Source organism: Lissotriton helveticus, chromosome 5_2, assembly GCF_964261635.1.
Source record: "Lissotriton helveticus chromosome 5_2, aLisHel1.1, whole genome shotgun sequence".
NCBI lineage: Eukaryota > Metazoa > Chordata > Amphibia > Caudata > Salamandridae > Lissotriton > Lissotriton helveticus.
In genome coordinates this window covers 1,412,836-1,428,956 of record NC_136066.1, presented here as the reverse complement: position 1 = coordinate 1,428,956, position 16,121 = coordinate 1,412,836, and the positions used below count along the sequence as shown (strand labels likewise).

Here is a 16,121-nt window from a genome sequence, read left to right as displayed (position 1 = left end):
TCCTCCTTTGGAAGACGAGCTGAAGTGGGGGCATGCCAGCAGGCTGGCCTCCGAGGACCGTAAAACCCTGCTGGGAGTGTAGTTGACTAGACAGTCTTTGATATATCTCGGGGCTTGTTATTGGTGGCTTTGTATGCAATGCAGAGGCCCTTGAACTTTGTTCTCTGCCTGACCGGAAGGCAGTGCAACTGACGTAGAAGGGGGTGGCGTGAGCTCGGCTAGGCACTCCGAAACTTAGTCTGGCTGCATCATTCATAATGACCTGTAATCTGGCCAGCAGTTTTCCCGGGAGGCCAATGTACAGGGAGTTGCCATAGTCCAGTCGTGACAGTATCATGGCTGATACCGCCAGTCTGAGTGTGGCGAAGGTGAGAAAGTTTTCACAGCTGTGTCAGCAAGCCGACACATATTCCCACTACTGCCGACACCTGCTGGGTCATGGAAAGCTTGGCATCAATTTTGATGCTCAGGCTTTTTATGGCCAATGCCGGCTCTGGATAGGTGCCGAGCTCTTGTGGCCAAAAAAGATAGTTCCAGGGATTGGAGTCTGTAGTGACGGTCAATAACTTAGTCTTGTCTGGACTAATTTTGAGGAAATTGGCCGTCATCCAGTTGACAGTAAATTTTAGAATGTTTTGGATTCTTGAGTAGGCAGTCGGGGAGCTGTCTATCTGAATGATAGTTTGAATGTCGTCGGCATAGTTATAGATCCGGCACTCCATATGATTCAATGCAGTTATCAGGGGCTGGAGGTAGGCGTTAAAAAGGAGGGGCGACAGCGCCGAGCCCTGTGGTACCCCACACAAGAGTATGCCTGGGTCAGACACATGATCAGTCAGCTGTACCCTCTGGGAATGGCCCCATAGAAAATATGTAAGCCACGCAAGGGCCGTGCCCTGGATCCCCAGTTCATGAGATCATGAGATCCACGGAATTGGTTATGCTGTCTGCACTGGATGAACTAAGACTGCCCATGTTTTGCTGGACTTATCCGCGGCATTTGTCCAGCAAAACATGGGCAGTCTTAGTTCATCCAGTGCAGACAGCATAACCAATTCCGTGCTGTGGTGGGCCCTAAACCCTGCCTGGTTAAATTGTAAGGGGTGGTTATCCTCTAGATGGTGTGACAGGGAGTATAGCACATGCTGGTCTAGTACTTTTGCAAGGAATGGGAGTTGGGAGATTGGCCTGAAACTTTTAAGATTCTTCGTATCTGCCCCAGGTTTTTTTAGGAGCGGGATGACTCGGGCCTCTTTGAAGTTGGTAGGGACGTGCTCTGCTTCCAGGGATTGATTAAGGAGCGAGAGGACCTCGCTTTCTATCCTGGGAAATGCCACCTTAAAGATCCTTGGTGGACAGGGGTCTGCAGGTGACCCTGATTTCACCCGGCCTTTTAGGAGAGACAGGGAATCATGGGTAAGCGTGGGGAAGGCGGTGAGTGGTTTATCAAACATAGGGAGCAGGAGTGCTGGCGCTAAAAGGCAGGGGAGCCTAGGTGTAAGATGAATTTCCATCAGCAGGTCCTTTACTTTCATTGCAAAAAAGGACTGGAACTTATTACAATCTTCACGGCAGGAGGGCTTCTGTTCCTTATCTTGTCTCAGTTCTTTCAGGATCTGGAAAGTCTCTTTTTGTGTGTTGTCAGCAGCCGCAATCTAGGCTTCGTAGAATTCTGCTTTCCTTGTCAGAATTGCCTTTTTATAGACTGCAAACATCGAGTGGTATTCTGACCGGGGGCCTGGGTCATAGGCTTTTCGCCAGGCTCTCTCGCACTAGCGAAGAGTTTATTTCATATTTCTTAAGGGGCCCTTTACCTTTGTCCCTTATTCATCCCTTCGTGCTGGAGCTACCGTGTCAATAGAGTTCTTCGGTCTTGTCGACAGGGTAGCTCTTTCTACATCAAGGGCACCCTGTATTGTCATTGAAGTGGCAGATTTATATAAGATAGTAACCAGGTCATCAGCTCTGATTTTATTCCAGCTCCGCAACACTTTCCACTCCGTAGGTGGACAGGCTGCTTGTTTAATGAGTGGGAACCGGCCACTAATTACATAATGGTCCGACCAAGAGCGGGGACTGATAACTATAGGGCTGGTGAGCGGATGGGATGTCCAGACCAGATCGAGTGTATGGCCCTTCTCATGAGTGGGACCGTTCACTAGTTGGCGGAGTTCTAGAGAAATCAACGCCTCTTCCTACTGTTTAGCCTTGCTGCCTTTGGGCGTCTGATGCCAGTGGAAATTGAAGTCCCCCATCACCACCATACATTGGTACCGTGAGCGGATGACGTAGACTAGTTCCGTGAAGAGTTCAACAAACCTGGGAGGCGTTCGTGGGGGGCGATACACTATCAGAATGGCTAGACAAGCAGTCTGGGAGCAAAACGTAGCCCCCAGCACATCAGCCCCCTCGATGCTTTCTGCACAAGTCTCAGTCTTTAATTGGTGGTTGTAAAGGATTGCAACCCCACCCATAGTCATGCACATTGTTATCTGCTACCCAGTCACCTAGTGTTTTCACTGAAAAGTCTACAACTTCAACCCAGGACTGACTCAGTGTTTTTCTAGCCTCCCTGAATTTAATTCTATTTAGTCAGTGGTGAGTCTGAAGCCCTCAACCAGGGTACCCTTCATGAGGCCATCAGACTCAGCATCCTCATCATTCAGTGTCAGGAGTCTGTCCCTGCATTTACCTGAGAAAAGTTCCCACAAGAGAGAGCCGTAATGCTTTTTGGCAACCTTTCTACTAACGCAAGTGCTCTCAAAAGCAGTAAACCACTTGGTGATGTCATCACCTATTGCATATTTAGCTACAACTCCTTTGGGGAGTTTAGGGTCAATAGATTCCTCTCTCTCCCTACTCATGATATTGCTGCCACCAGAGCTAGGTCCTAGGCCCATCTATTTTCTCTGTATTTCTATGTCCAGAAGTTGAGCTTCTACGTTCAACCTTCCGGCCAATGTTTATAGGGCAGGCACCTCCCATGAGAGAGCTTCTTTTACTGAGGCTTGAGTCTCCACCATCTCCTCAGTATCTTCTTCTCCTGTGGGATGATCCTCACCCACTGGGTGATCTCTCTCATGCTTTGTCAGAAACCTCATTCGCTTCGCTTTGGTAGCAAGAGACACCATAACTCATACAGAAAGCCCAAAGCCAGGAGTATGGCAACTTCCGGTCTGGTGGTAGGTCTAGCTCCCGAGTTTGCTTCTGTGGGTTATCCATTATTGCACTCAAGTTCGGACCTTTTTGTAAAGTTTAAAACATTTTCTTATGTCCTAACTAGAGTAAGATTTTAAAATTCTAACAGCTAGGTGCAGGGATTTAACCAAGGCCCTAAAAGTTAATTTAAACATTTAGAAATATCGACCAATAGAAAAATACAACTGGCTAAAGGTAATTTTGGGATTTATTTGTGTGGTTGCTTATTGACAGAGTGGCATCAGCAAACGCAAAGTCCTAGACACCACGGCTGATCCACCAATGTAGCAAGTTGGCTTTCTATTTGGTGCACTAAACTGAAGTATACTGTGCACAGAGTCCCGCGAGACACAGATTGGTATACAGAGGCAAAATCAGATAATACCAATGCTCTATTTGTGGTGGTTTGGGTGAGCAATTAGGCCTATCAGAGGGTAGTACTAAGTATTTGTTGTACTCACAGAGGGAATAAATGATACAAACACTCAAGAATAAATCTGAGACCAATGTACAATAATAACACCAATTTTATATCATTTTTCAGACCAAGAACTTCATTCTACAGTAAGTACTTTTTGAAATATGCATTTTTAAAGTTTCAAATTAAATCACTTTTGGGCAAAATTACGCACCATTGAAGTCAAGAGGAGAAAATAGAAAAATGCAAATTAAATCATACAGTTGAATTTCGAGGTTCACCTTCAGGATTTAGGTAAGTAGCAAGGCCAGGCCCAATGTTCCACCAGCAGATTCTCAGGAGCGCCCCGGGTTCGGCCCGGAGCAGGGCGCTGAGGTTGGTGGTAGCTGGTGCGCTACGAAGAAGGGGGCTACCTGAAAACACACTGCACAAGGGGTCGTAGAGGAGAATGTTGCAAGGGCCTCAGGACCATGGGAGCACAGCTGGTTCATCAGAGTAGAGCTGAAAGACCTGTCGGGCGGCGCATGTCAAGAAGTTCCCGTGGTCAGGAGCAGGCAGCTTGGAGAGGCGATTTTGGAACAGCTGGGCCACTCACAAAGTGGGTTTCAGGGGTCTGAATGTACCTCGACAGGTGCTTGCTTCCTGGGCGGTTGGAGTCCGGACTGGACTCTTCGTCTCAGTGACTGCTGCAGAGGGTATTGGTGCTGCAAGGCTCTGCTAGATCCTGGAGGAAAGACAGATTTAATCCTCCAGGGCTGGTGTACCATTTTGGTTTGAATGCTGCGTCGGAGTCACCGGGGAGCAGCAAGTCGGGAAACCGGATTCTGTGGGTTCAGTGCCTGTGGACTGCAGGGGAGCAGTACCTCTACTCCAAGGGAGTTCTTTAGTGATCAGTCGACTGCTGGAGGTGCTTTGGGGCTTTTGGAGGCCTCACAGTTGCAGGATAAGACAGCACACCACATTTGTCGGGTCCTTAAAGCAGCAGGCAGCGTTTGGAGCTAATTTCCTGCAGCAGGGCTTCAGTCCTCGGGTGAGCAGCTCTTCTTTGCCCTTTTCTTCTCTGTGTCCATTGAATCTAAAGTTCAGGGTCCAAGAATGCCATCTAAATACTAAATTTAGGGGCATTACAGTGGAGGCAGGTAGCCAATGGACTACTTACTTTTAGGTTGTCTATACTCTTTAAGTGACCACTTCCTAACTAATTCCCTCTCAAACCAAGATGGCGGGAAATGAGAAGAGGGCTCCACATCACCTGTCTCACCTTAGGGGTGGTGCTGGTTTATTGGGGACCCACCTACTAATTTACCTCATTTTACCAGCTGTCCTCCTGCCACATGTAGAGCAGGAAAGGGGGTAGGTGTCCTCCACTATCTGGAGATGCCTGGGTCACATTTCAAAGGCGGCATCACCTTTCAGGTTTCTCATTCAGGTAGGCCACCCTGGCCTGGAGGAGGTGTGAAGCATCGCCTCCCACAGCAGGTTTTGTTCCTGACCTCTGACAGCGCCCACTCTCACCCCATGAGGTCAGAAACATGTCTGGTGGTGGCAGGCTGGCGAGGACTAGTCAGAGAGCACACCAGTGCTTAGTGGTTCTCGTGTGTGCATTTATCACTAACTTCAACACTGTCATCAGGGAGCATTTATTAAGAAGAGATGTTTTGTACCAAGCATCTTAGGGTACAGTGAAGCCATCCTGGAGCTACAAAAGTCATAATGACAAGTATCCAGCCCATGTACTCTCTATGGCTCCCTGTGCATTTACAACATCCAAGAATGGATTTACATATTATAGGGTCATATCTGCTCATGCAGATATGTCCCCATATAGGATACAGGGCACCCTGCCTTAGGACTGTAAGGCCTGCAGTAGGGGTGACTTACACATACCGTATGCAGTATTGGTGGGCACGGCACAATGGCATGTGTGCCATGTCGACTCTCCAGTTTTCTCTGCACCAAGACGCGCAGCTTGCAATAGCAGTTTGCATGGTCTAGGTGAGGGATCCCTGTGGAACCACAACATGTGCTGAAGCCCCAGTGCCCTCGGCACCGGGTGTACCATTACTTAGGGACTTACAGGAGTGGCTGAAGTTGTGCCAATCGCGTTACAGTTTTAGGAAAAAGATCTGGCTTTGGGAACCTGGTTAGCAGGGACCCCGTGTACTAACGATTCAAAATCACATCATGCACCAGCGAAAAAGTGGGGGCTGACCATGTCAAAAGAGGCACTTTCCTAAAGCCATGTTATGCTATGCTATGTTATGTTATGTTACTTTAGTTTGTATAGCGCCAACTCACCCACAGGTCTCAAGACGCTTAGACCAAGACCATACAGCCACTCAAACACTCACTCACCTACCTATACAGCCATTTACACACGGACTCTCAAAGGTTACAGGTTACAGCTAGGAAATACAATTTTTAAAAACAGCTCAAATTCAGTGAAAAAAACAATGGTTACAAGAACATTATAGTTAGGAAATAGAGTTTTAAAAAACGTAGAAATTCACTGATAAAAACTAATGTTACAGGAACATTATAGTAAGGCCCAGATTTCAGTCATACAAAACCACTGAAATTACCTGAGCTAACTATAACATATGTCCCAGCAATGCACTCCTTTTGACCTTGCATATTACATCACTCATGACATAGTCAGTGACATCACTAATTACATCATTGATGACGTCATCCACAGAACCACTCACACAACCACTCACACACCCATTCACAGGCCCATACAACTACCAACACACATACACACAACCACACACACCCACCCACACACACACACACACACACACACACACACACACACACACACACACACACACACACACACAGGCACTCATACAGGCACTCACACAACCACTCATTCACCCACAGCCACTCACAGACCTATACAGCCACTCACACACCCACAAAACCATTCACACACCCACACAGTCACTGACACAACCACTCATTCACCCATACAGCGACTAACAGAGCTACTTACTCACCTATACAGCCATGCACACATTCATTCCCTCCTACACAAAAATACTCATACACCAATCCATACATCAATGCAATCACTCACATGCCTACTCACTCATTTATACAGCCGCTCACACAAATACCTCTTTACCCATACACTCAAACAGCCACTCACTTACCCATACATCAGCTAACAAACCCAGTCACTCACCCATGGAGCCATTTACACAGCCACTCACAAATACATTCATCTACCCATACAGCTACTCACACAGCCACCCATACAGCCACTCACACAGCCACACAGCCACTCAGACGCCCACTCCCACACTGATACAGAAAGCCGCGGTGCCACTCAGATGACAGATTAGCAAACAGTATCACCCTTTAGTAGTACAAATGAATAGGAATTTAACTTTTGCAGTAGCTTAGCATATATTTTTAAATCTCAGAAACTTTTATGAAACACACTCAATGGATGATATCATCAGTGATGTCATCAAACATGTCCTCCATGATGTCACTGACCATGGCATGAGTGATGTAATATGTGAAATCATAAGCAGTGCATTGCGGGGGCGTAAGTTATAGTTATGGCTCCCAGTTTTCAGTTTTACAATTAAATACAGACAGAAAACAATTTGTTTCCTGTCTGTATTTATTTTTAAAAGCTGAAAAATATGGTATTTTGAGCTACTTGTTGGCGACTCTCCATGCTGTTTTTTGTGATTTCCAGGAGAACAGATGAGCAGATTGACCGCAAGTGAGGTTAAAACAACAGGTCGAGATTTCTCTAAATACAGGCATATGTTAACATATATTCATAGTGTAATGCTGATAACTACCAGTGGGTGTAGTGTTTTGCTATATTTGGCTGTTTAATTCCCTAAAACGTGACAGGCAGCAAAGTATGGGCGCATGTTTATCAGTTGAATAAATGTGAAAATATTCCATTTTATGTCTCCATTTATTCGCAAAGCACAAAATAAATATGGATAAATACCAATAAGATGGCAAAAATATATACATAGACAAATACAGACGGTAATGTTAAAGTAAATAAATACAATAAAACTGGGAGCCCTAGTTATAGTTAGCTTATGTAAATATAACTGCTGAATTTCACTGGTTTTGTTTGAGTGAAATCTGAGCCTAACTATAATGTCCCTGTAACCTTTGTTTTTTCCAGTAAATATCTAAGGTTTTTCTTTTTTTAATCCTATTTCCTAACTAGAACGTCTCTGTAACCTTTGTTTTTTTAAGTGAATATATATACATATATATCTATATTTGTTCACTAAAAAAACATATATATATATATATATATAGTTTGAAAAAGTAAATCTTACATTTCCCATATATAAAATTAATATAATGTAAATTAAATTCATTTAATACTACATATAAATACATACTTATAAAAACAAACACACATATATGTTTAAATGTTTATATATACATATATAGAATACAACACTTATTAAAAATTAATTTTGTTACATTCAATTTTTGTGTTTTTTATTTTACTACTGTAAAAGCATATTGTTATATCTATCTATCTTCTATTGAAAACTATATTACTTACCTGAAAAATTGATACTCTTGACAATTATATTTCTGCATTACTTTATTTTTGTATCACAATATTTTTTCCGATATTTCTGCACCTCAATATTTCTAATCTGATATTCTATCCACATACTGAGGACTATTGAATGGCTAGAATAACTGAAATATATTTAATCTAGATTGGGAGATAAAAGTTGTACACCGTCATTTCACTGTTCAAGATATTATGCATGTATTGTTTGCTTGTCTATTTCTTGAATTCTCTTGAAAATTAATGTTAAAACTCCGGTGTAGTAACAAGACGATTTCTACTATGAGTAATGCAAATTCATTATTATTTGTTTGATATGATGAATATTTATTAGCGATATTATCTATAATTGGGATGTAATAATTTACGAGCAATGACATTTTTTGTGGAGCTTTTGTGAGAATAAATAAAACAAATGTTAATTAAGTACATTTGAACACTGGCCAGAGACGAATTCCAGATTGACGATGAGGAATAATTCCAGGGTGTGAATCCATGAAAGATCCAATACTGAGAAATTTGCAGACAATCTTTAACTGGATATATAAGCTATTTTGTTTTTAAGTTGTATAGTTCACAGTGGCGTTAGAAAACCCCAACTGCAGGGCAGGAAGCTCTTGGAGCATACTGATCTCTTCCATTATTTACATACAACCCACTGCGTCTGGCACCGGTCTCCTATTGGCCCGTACTGCAGTGTTCGGAGGAGGCATGTATTCGAACATCCGTACTCCATGAAAGGAGGGACTCTGAAAAATCACTTTTATACCAGTGGAAAACAGAATATTTTACTGGGGATTTATTTAAAAGACAACCATACAGATTCATTAACATAAGCTGCACAGGTTCTGGAGAGTCCGTTCCCACCTGTGCGTTGCAAGCATCCCATGCATCTCAACCACATCACACCCCAGGCTCAGCAGCTGCTGCCCAAAACAGTTCCAGAAATTACAACCAACCCTACAAATATAGTGCAGAAAAGAAATCAGGGTGATTGTGTGTATAAGGAGAAGGTAAGGAACCTATGTCTCAAGCCCCGCGCGATTCGCGGATCCCTTCCCCCCTTGGTGAACTTGTGGCCACAGTTCAGGGGTAACAAAGAAGGTTTGGTGAAGATGTACAGTAAACAAAAAAGGGCACAGACATGGACTAGGCCCCCTCTGGAATCCCTCAGAGAGCATGAGCAAGAGAAGACCCTACAGGTCCACAAACCTGAAGGAACATCTACCACCCGCCCCCATGCCCCCCGACAGGGAGCGCATTGGATACAAAATCTACATATAGATAGCCATGGCAAGTGTACATTTCAATGGGAAAATACTATTGTAATCTACATTTCTTTTTGTTTGTTACTCTTTGTTTCTTGGAGGGGGAAGGGTGGGCTTCTTCTTAACGCTTCCTTAGGAAGATCGCGGTGGGTTATGGGGGCCACTGCTGCCCTCCTCCTTCACACGCACCTCTGTTTCTTCTTTAACTTAATGACTCCTTGTCTCCTCGTCCCTTAGCTAGTCTTCATCAGGAATGAGGTTCTAGAGCAGCAACACGCTGGCCTAGCCATGCTCTCGCTTGTGTCTTCGACAGGATAAATATCAAACTGCCTCTCTTCCACCCTGCCTAGGCTTACTGGGACCACACATTAATAGTAAAAATATTGCACAATATTATGACACAAACTTTTTACTGCTGTTGTGAGCCAATATGTGGCAGCGTTCAAACATTCTATATAAAACCAAGAACAGGAAATGACACACCACAAGAGAATGGAGCAAAAGGAAGAAATAACACAAAAATATATACATACATTCAAATATTTTCTGTTTGTACGTGTATGTGCCTGTGTGCACGTCTTGCTATGCGTCTGTGTCCACATGTAAGTGCATGCTTGTGTGTGTGTGTGTGTCTGTGTCATCAATAGTGTGCACATCTTTTTGTATGTCTGTTCAAATGTAGGTGTCCTCACGCTTCTGTGTGTGTGCCCGTGTATGCATATGCCTTTGGGTGTATGTGCAGTGTTCCTATGTGCATGCACGTATCCTATGTCTGCGTCTATGTGAACCTGCACGCATGCATTTATTTCTCAGTTTGCAATGTGCATGTTAATCAAAGGACCGATCAGAGACAGTAAAACTGAATCAACAAAAATCCAGGTGGGAAGTGACCTTGGGGTCTATCTTCCAGAAGACCCATGGATAAGCAGGTCACCCCAGAGCAAAAGGAGTGAACGGACAGGAAGAAAAAGAAATGTACACACCGCAACATACACCAGGAAAGGCGAAACAACCCTAGGACAGCCGCACACCGCGCCGGTGCTGTCTCCGGCCCACCACCGACTGCCTGCATCAGGAACACACTGGGTACACATCCCAACACATGTGGGTTCATTCAGAGGAAACAGCCGGCAAAAGTATCCCTCTGTGACGTCACCGGAAGAGCTCCTCTGACACGGTCAACACCATTGAATACTACTGAGCCCCATGCAAGAGTGGAGAAAGTTCACACCACCAAGGACACAGCTCGGCCATCCAACACAGGTCATTCAAGAGGTTTCTGCGCGCACTCTTAGAGAGTCCAAAGAGGAACGGTGGAAGCTCTGTTGTGTTTTTGTTTTTCATTTCTCTTTTGTTTCTAAGAAATCACACGTAAACAACTTGGATTCTGACGTGTGACTGGAAACATCAGATAAGTTTGTCTGGTGCAAAAATGATTTCCTCACATCTATGAAGAAACTTTAGAATAGGCTCCTCAGAAAAGATGCTGGTCTGGAAGGTTCTGTGTAGATCTTCATTCCGCAGGGGCTCCAGTGGGTGGAATGATGGAGCATCTCTACCTGGACGTCTCCATCGTCTCCTCTTTGAAGTTACCAGAGTGCTCTAGAACTTTCCTACAAGAGATGGAAAACAAAGACTGACTTAATGCCAAACTGGAAGCAACACAGTGCACGGCAAAGAACCTAGAGGTTAAACACACACATGTATCTCACAGGAAGACTCAAGACCTGGGCCATACCTTACACCCACTAAAGAACAAAGCACAACAATACTGCCATGAAAAAACAACTTCATATGCCTGTTCGCTACACCCACTAGATGTCAAAATACCTCTGTGTGGGCATCGAACATCATCACTGCACACCTGCTCACTCCATCCACTAGATATCGAAACATCTCAATACTGACATAGAGCACCACCACTGCATACACTTTCACTACATCCACTATATGTCTAAATATCTCTATGTCAACAGAGAAGACCACCACTGCATACCCCGTCACTACATACACTATATGTCTAAATAACTCTATGCCAACAGAGAAGATCACCCCTGCAGACCCGTTCACTACACCCACTAAATGTCTAAAAACCTCTATGTCAACAGAGAAGATCACCACTGCATACCCGTTCACTACATACACTATATGTCGAAATACCTCTATGTCAACAGAGAAGATCACCACTGCATACCCGTTCACTACATACACTATATGTCGAAATACCTCTATGTCAACAGACAAGATCACCACTGCATACCCGTTCACTACATCCACTATATGCGTAAATACCTCTATGTCAACAGAGAAGATCACCACTGCATACCCGTTCACTACATCCACTATATGTCTAAATATCTCTATGTCAACGGAGAAGACCACCACTGCATACCCCGTCACTACATCCACTATATGTCTAAATACCTCTATGCCAACAGAGAAGATCACCACTGCATACCCTTTCACTACATCCACTATATGTCTAAATACCTCTATGCTGACAGAAGACCACCACTGCATACCCGTTCACTACATCCACTATATGTCTAAATAACTCTATGCCAACAGAGAAGATCACCCCTGCAGATCCGTTCACTACACCCACTAAATGTCTAAAAACCTCTATGTCAACAGAGAAGATCATCACTGCATAGCCGTTCACTACATCCACTAAATGTCTAAAAACCTCTATGTCAACAGAGAAGATCACCACTGCATACCCGTTCACTATATCCACTATATGTCTAAATACCTCTATGTCAACAGAGAAGATCACCACTGCATACCCGTTCACTACACCCCTAAATGTCTAAAAACCTCTATGTCAACAGAGAAGATCACCACTGCATACCCGTTCACTATATCCACTATATGTCTAAATACCTCTATGTCAACAGAGAAGATCACCACTGCATACCCGTTCACTACACCCACTAAATGTCTAAAAACCTCTATGTCAACAGAGAAGATCACCACTGCATACCCCTTCACTATATCCACTATATGTCTAAATACCTCTATGTCAACAGAGAAGATCACCACTGCATACCCGTTCACTACATCCACTATATGTCTAAATACCTCTATGTCAACAGAGAAGATTACCACTGCATACCCGTTCACTACATACACTATATGTCGAAATACCTCTATGTCAACAGAGAAGATCACCCCTGCAGACCCGTTCACTACACCCACTAAATGTCTAAAAACCTCTATGTCAACAGAGAAGATCACCACTGCATACCTGTTCACTACATACACTATATGTCGAAATACCTCTATGTCAACAGAGAAGATCACCACTGCATACCCGTTCACTACATACACTATATGTCGAAATACCTCTATGTCAACAGAGAAGATCACCCCTGCAGACCCGTTCACTACACCCACTAAATGTCTAAAAACCTCTATGTCAACAGAGAAGATCACCACTGCATACCCGTTCACTACATACACTATATGTCGAAATACCTCTATGTCAACAGAGAAGATCACCACTGAATACCCGTTCACTACACCCACTAAATGTCTAAAAACCTCTATGTCAACAGAGAAGATCACCACTGCATACCCGTTCACTACATACACTATATGTCGAAATACCTCTATGTCAACAGAGAAGATCACCACTGCATACCCGTTCACTACATACACTATATGTCGAAATACCTCTATGTCAACAGACAAGATCACCACTGCATACCCGTTCACTACATCCACTATATGCGTAAATACCTCTATGTCAACAGAGAAGATCACCACTGCATACCCGTTCACTACATCCACTATATGTCTAAATATCTCTATGTCAACGGAGAAGACCACCACTGCATACCCGTTCACTACATCCACTATATGTCTAAATAACTCTATGCCAACAGAGAAGATCACCCCTGCAGACCCGTTCACTACACCCACTAAATGTCTAAAAACCTCTATGTCAACAGAGAAGATCATCACTGCATAGCCGTTCACTACATCCACTAAATGTCTAAAAACCTCTATGTCAACAGAGAAGATCACCACTGCATACCCGTTCACTATATCCACTATATGTCTAAATACCTCTATGTCAACAGAGAAGATCACCACTGCATACCCGTTCACTACACCCCTAAATGTCTAAAAACCTCTATGTCAACAGAGAAGATCACCACTGCATACCCGTTCACTATATCCACTATATGTCTAAATACCTCTATGTCAACAGAGAAGATCACCACTGCATACCCCTTCACTATATCCACTATGTCTAAATACCTCTATGTCAACAGAGAAGATCACCACTGCATACCCGTTCACTACATCCACTATATGTCTAAATACCTCTATGTCAACAGAGAAGATTACCACTGCATACCCGTTCACTATATCCACTATATGTCTAAATACCTCTATGTCAACAGAGAAGATCACCACTGCATACCCGTTCACTACATACGCTATATGTCTAAATACCTCTATGCTGACAGAAGACCACCACTGCATACCCGTTCACTACATCCACTATATGTCTAAATAACTCTATGCCAACAGAGAAGATCACCCCTGCAGACCCGTTCACTACACCCACTAAATGTCTAAAAACTTCTATGTCAACAGAGAAGATCACCACTGCATACCCGTTCACTACATACACTATATGTCGAAATACCTCTATGTCAACAGAGAAGATAACCCCTGCAGACCCGTTCACTACACCCACTAAATGTCTAAAAACCTCTATGTCAACAGAGAAGATCACCACTGCATACCCGTTCACTACATACACTATATGTCGAAATACCTCTATGTCAACAGAGAAGATCACCCCTGCAGACCCGTTCACTACACCCACTAAATGTCTAAAAACCTCTATGTCAACAGAGAAGATCACCACTGCATACCCGTTCACTACATACACTATATGTCGAAATACCTCTATGTCAACAGAGAAGATCACCACTGAATACCCGTTCACTACACCCACTAAATGTCTAAAAACCTCTATGTCAACAGAGAAGATCACCACTGCATACCCGTTCACTACATACACTATATGTCGAAATACCTCTATGTCAACAGAGAAGATCACCACTGCATACCCGTTCACTACATACACTATATGTCGAAATACCTCTATGTCAACAGACAAGATCACCACTGCATACCCGTTCACTACATCCACTATATGCGTAAATACCTCTATGTCAACAGAGAAGATCACCACTGCATACCCGTTCACTACATCCACTATATGTCTAAATATCTCTATGTCAACGGAGAAGACCACCACTGCATACCCCGTCACTACATCCACTATATGTCTAAATACCTCTATGCTGACAGAAGACCACCACTGCATACCCGTTCACTACATCCACTATATGTCTAAATAACTCTATGCCAACAGAGAAGATCACCCCTGCAGACCCGTTCACTACACCCACTAAATGTCTAAAAACCTCTATGTCAACAGAGAAGATCATCACTGCATAGCCGTTCACTACATCCACTAAATGTCTAAAAACCTCTATGTCAACAGAGAAGATCACCACTGCATACCCGTTCACTATATCCACTATATGTCTAAATACCTCTATGTCAACAGAGAAGATCACCACTGCATACCCGTTCACTACACCCCTAAATGTCTAAAAACCTCTATGTCAACAGAGAAGATCACCACTGCATACCCGTTCACTATATCCACTATATGTCTAAATACCTCTATGTCAACAGAGAAGATCACCACTGCATACCCCTTCACTATATCCACTATGTCTAAATACCTCTATGTCAACAGAGAAGATCACCACTGCATACCCGTTCACTACATCCACTATATGTCTAAATACCTCTATGTCAACAGAGAAGATTACCACTGCATACCCGTTCACTATATCCACTATATGTCTAAATACCTCTATGTCAACAGAGAAGATCACCACTGCATACCCGTTCACTACATACGCTATATGTCTAAATACCTCTATGCTGACAGAAGACCACCACTGCATACCCGTTCACTACATCCACTATATGTCTAAATAACTCTATGCCAACAGAGAAGATCACCCCTGCAGACCCGTTCACTACACCCACTAAATGTCTAAAAACTTCTATGTCAACAGAGAAGATCACCACTGCATACCCGTTCACTACATACACTATATGTCGAAATACCTCTATGTCAACAGAGAAGATAACCCCTGCAGACCCGTTCACTACACCCACTAAATGTCTAAAAACCTCTATGTCAACAGAGAAGATCACCACTGCATACCCGTTCACTACATACACTATATGTCGAAATACCTCTATGTCAACAGAGAAGATCACCCCTGCAGACCCGTTCACTACACCCACTAAATGTCTAAAAACCTCTATGTCAACAGAGAAGATCACCACTGCATACCCGTTCACTACATACACTATATGTCGAAATACCTCTATGTCAACAGAGAAGATCACCACTGAATACCCGTTCACTACACCCACTAAATGTCTAAAAACCTCTATGTCAACAGAGAAGATCACCACTGCATACCCGTTCACTACATACACTATATGTCGAAATACCTCTATGTCAACAGAGAAGATCACCACTGCATACCCGTTCACTACATACACTATATGTCGAAATACCTCTATGTCAACAGACAAGATCACC

At 43.5% G+C, this 16,121-nt stretch overlaps 1 protein-coding gene across 1 annotated transcript in view; it reads right to left on the bottom strand.

The window, feature by feature from the left end:
• Window positions 1-8,204: 8,204 nt before the first annotated feature.
• ZER1 (zyg-11 related cell cycle regulator) overlaps window positions 8,205-16,121 on the bottom strand; it is a 240,799-nt gene continuing 232,882 nt past the window's right edge. Inside the window, exon 16 of the mRNA XM_078646593.1 lies at window positions 8,205-11,076. Coding sequence (XP_078502719.1) covers window positions 11,019-11,076 — 58 coding nt within the window. The 3' untranslated portion in view covers window positions 8,205-11,018. The remainder of the gene's footprint in view (window positions 11,077-16,121) is intronic.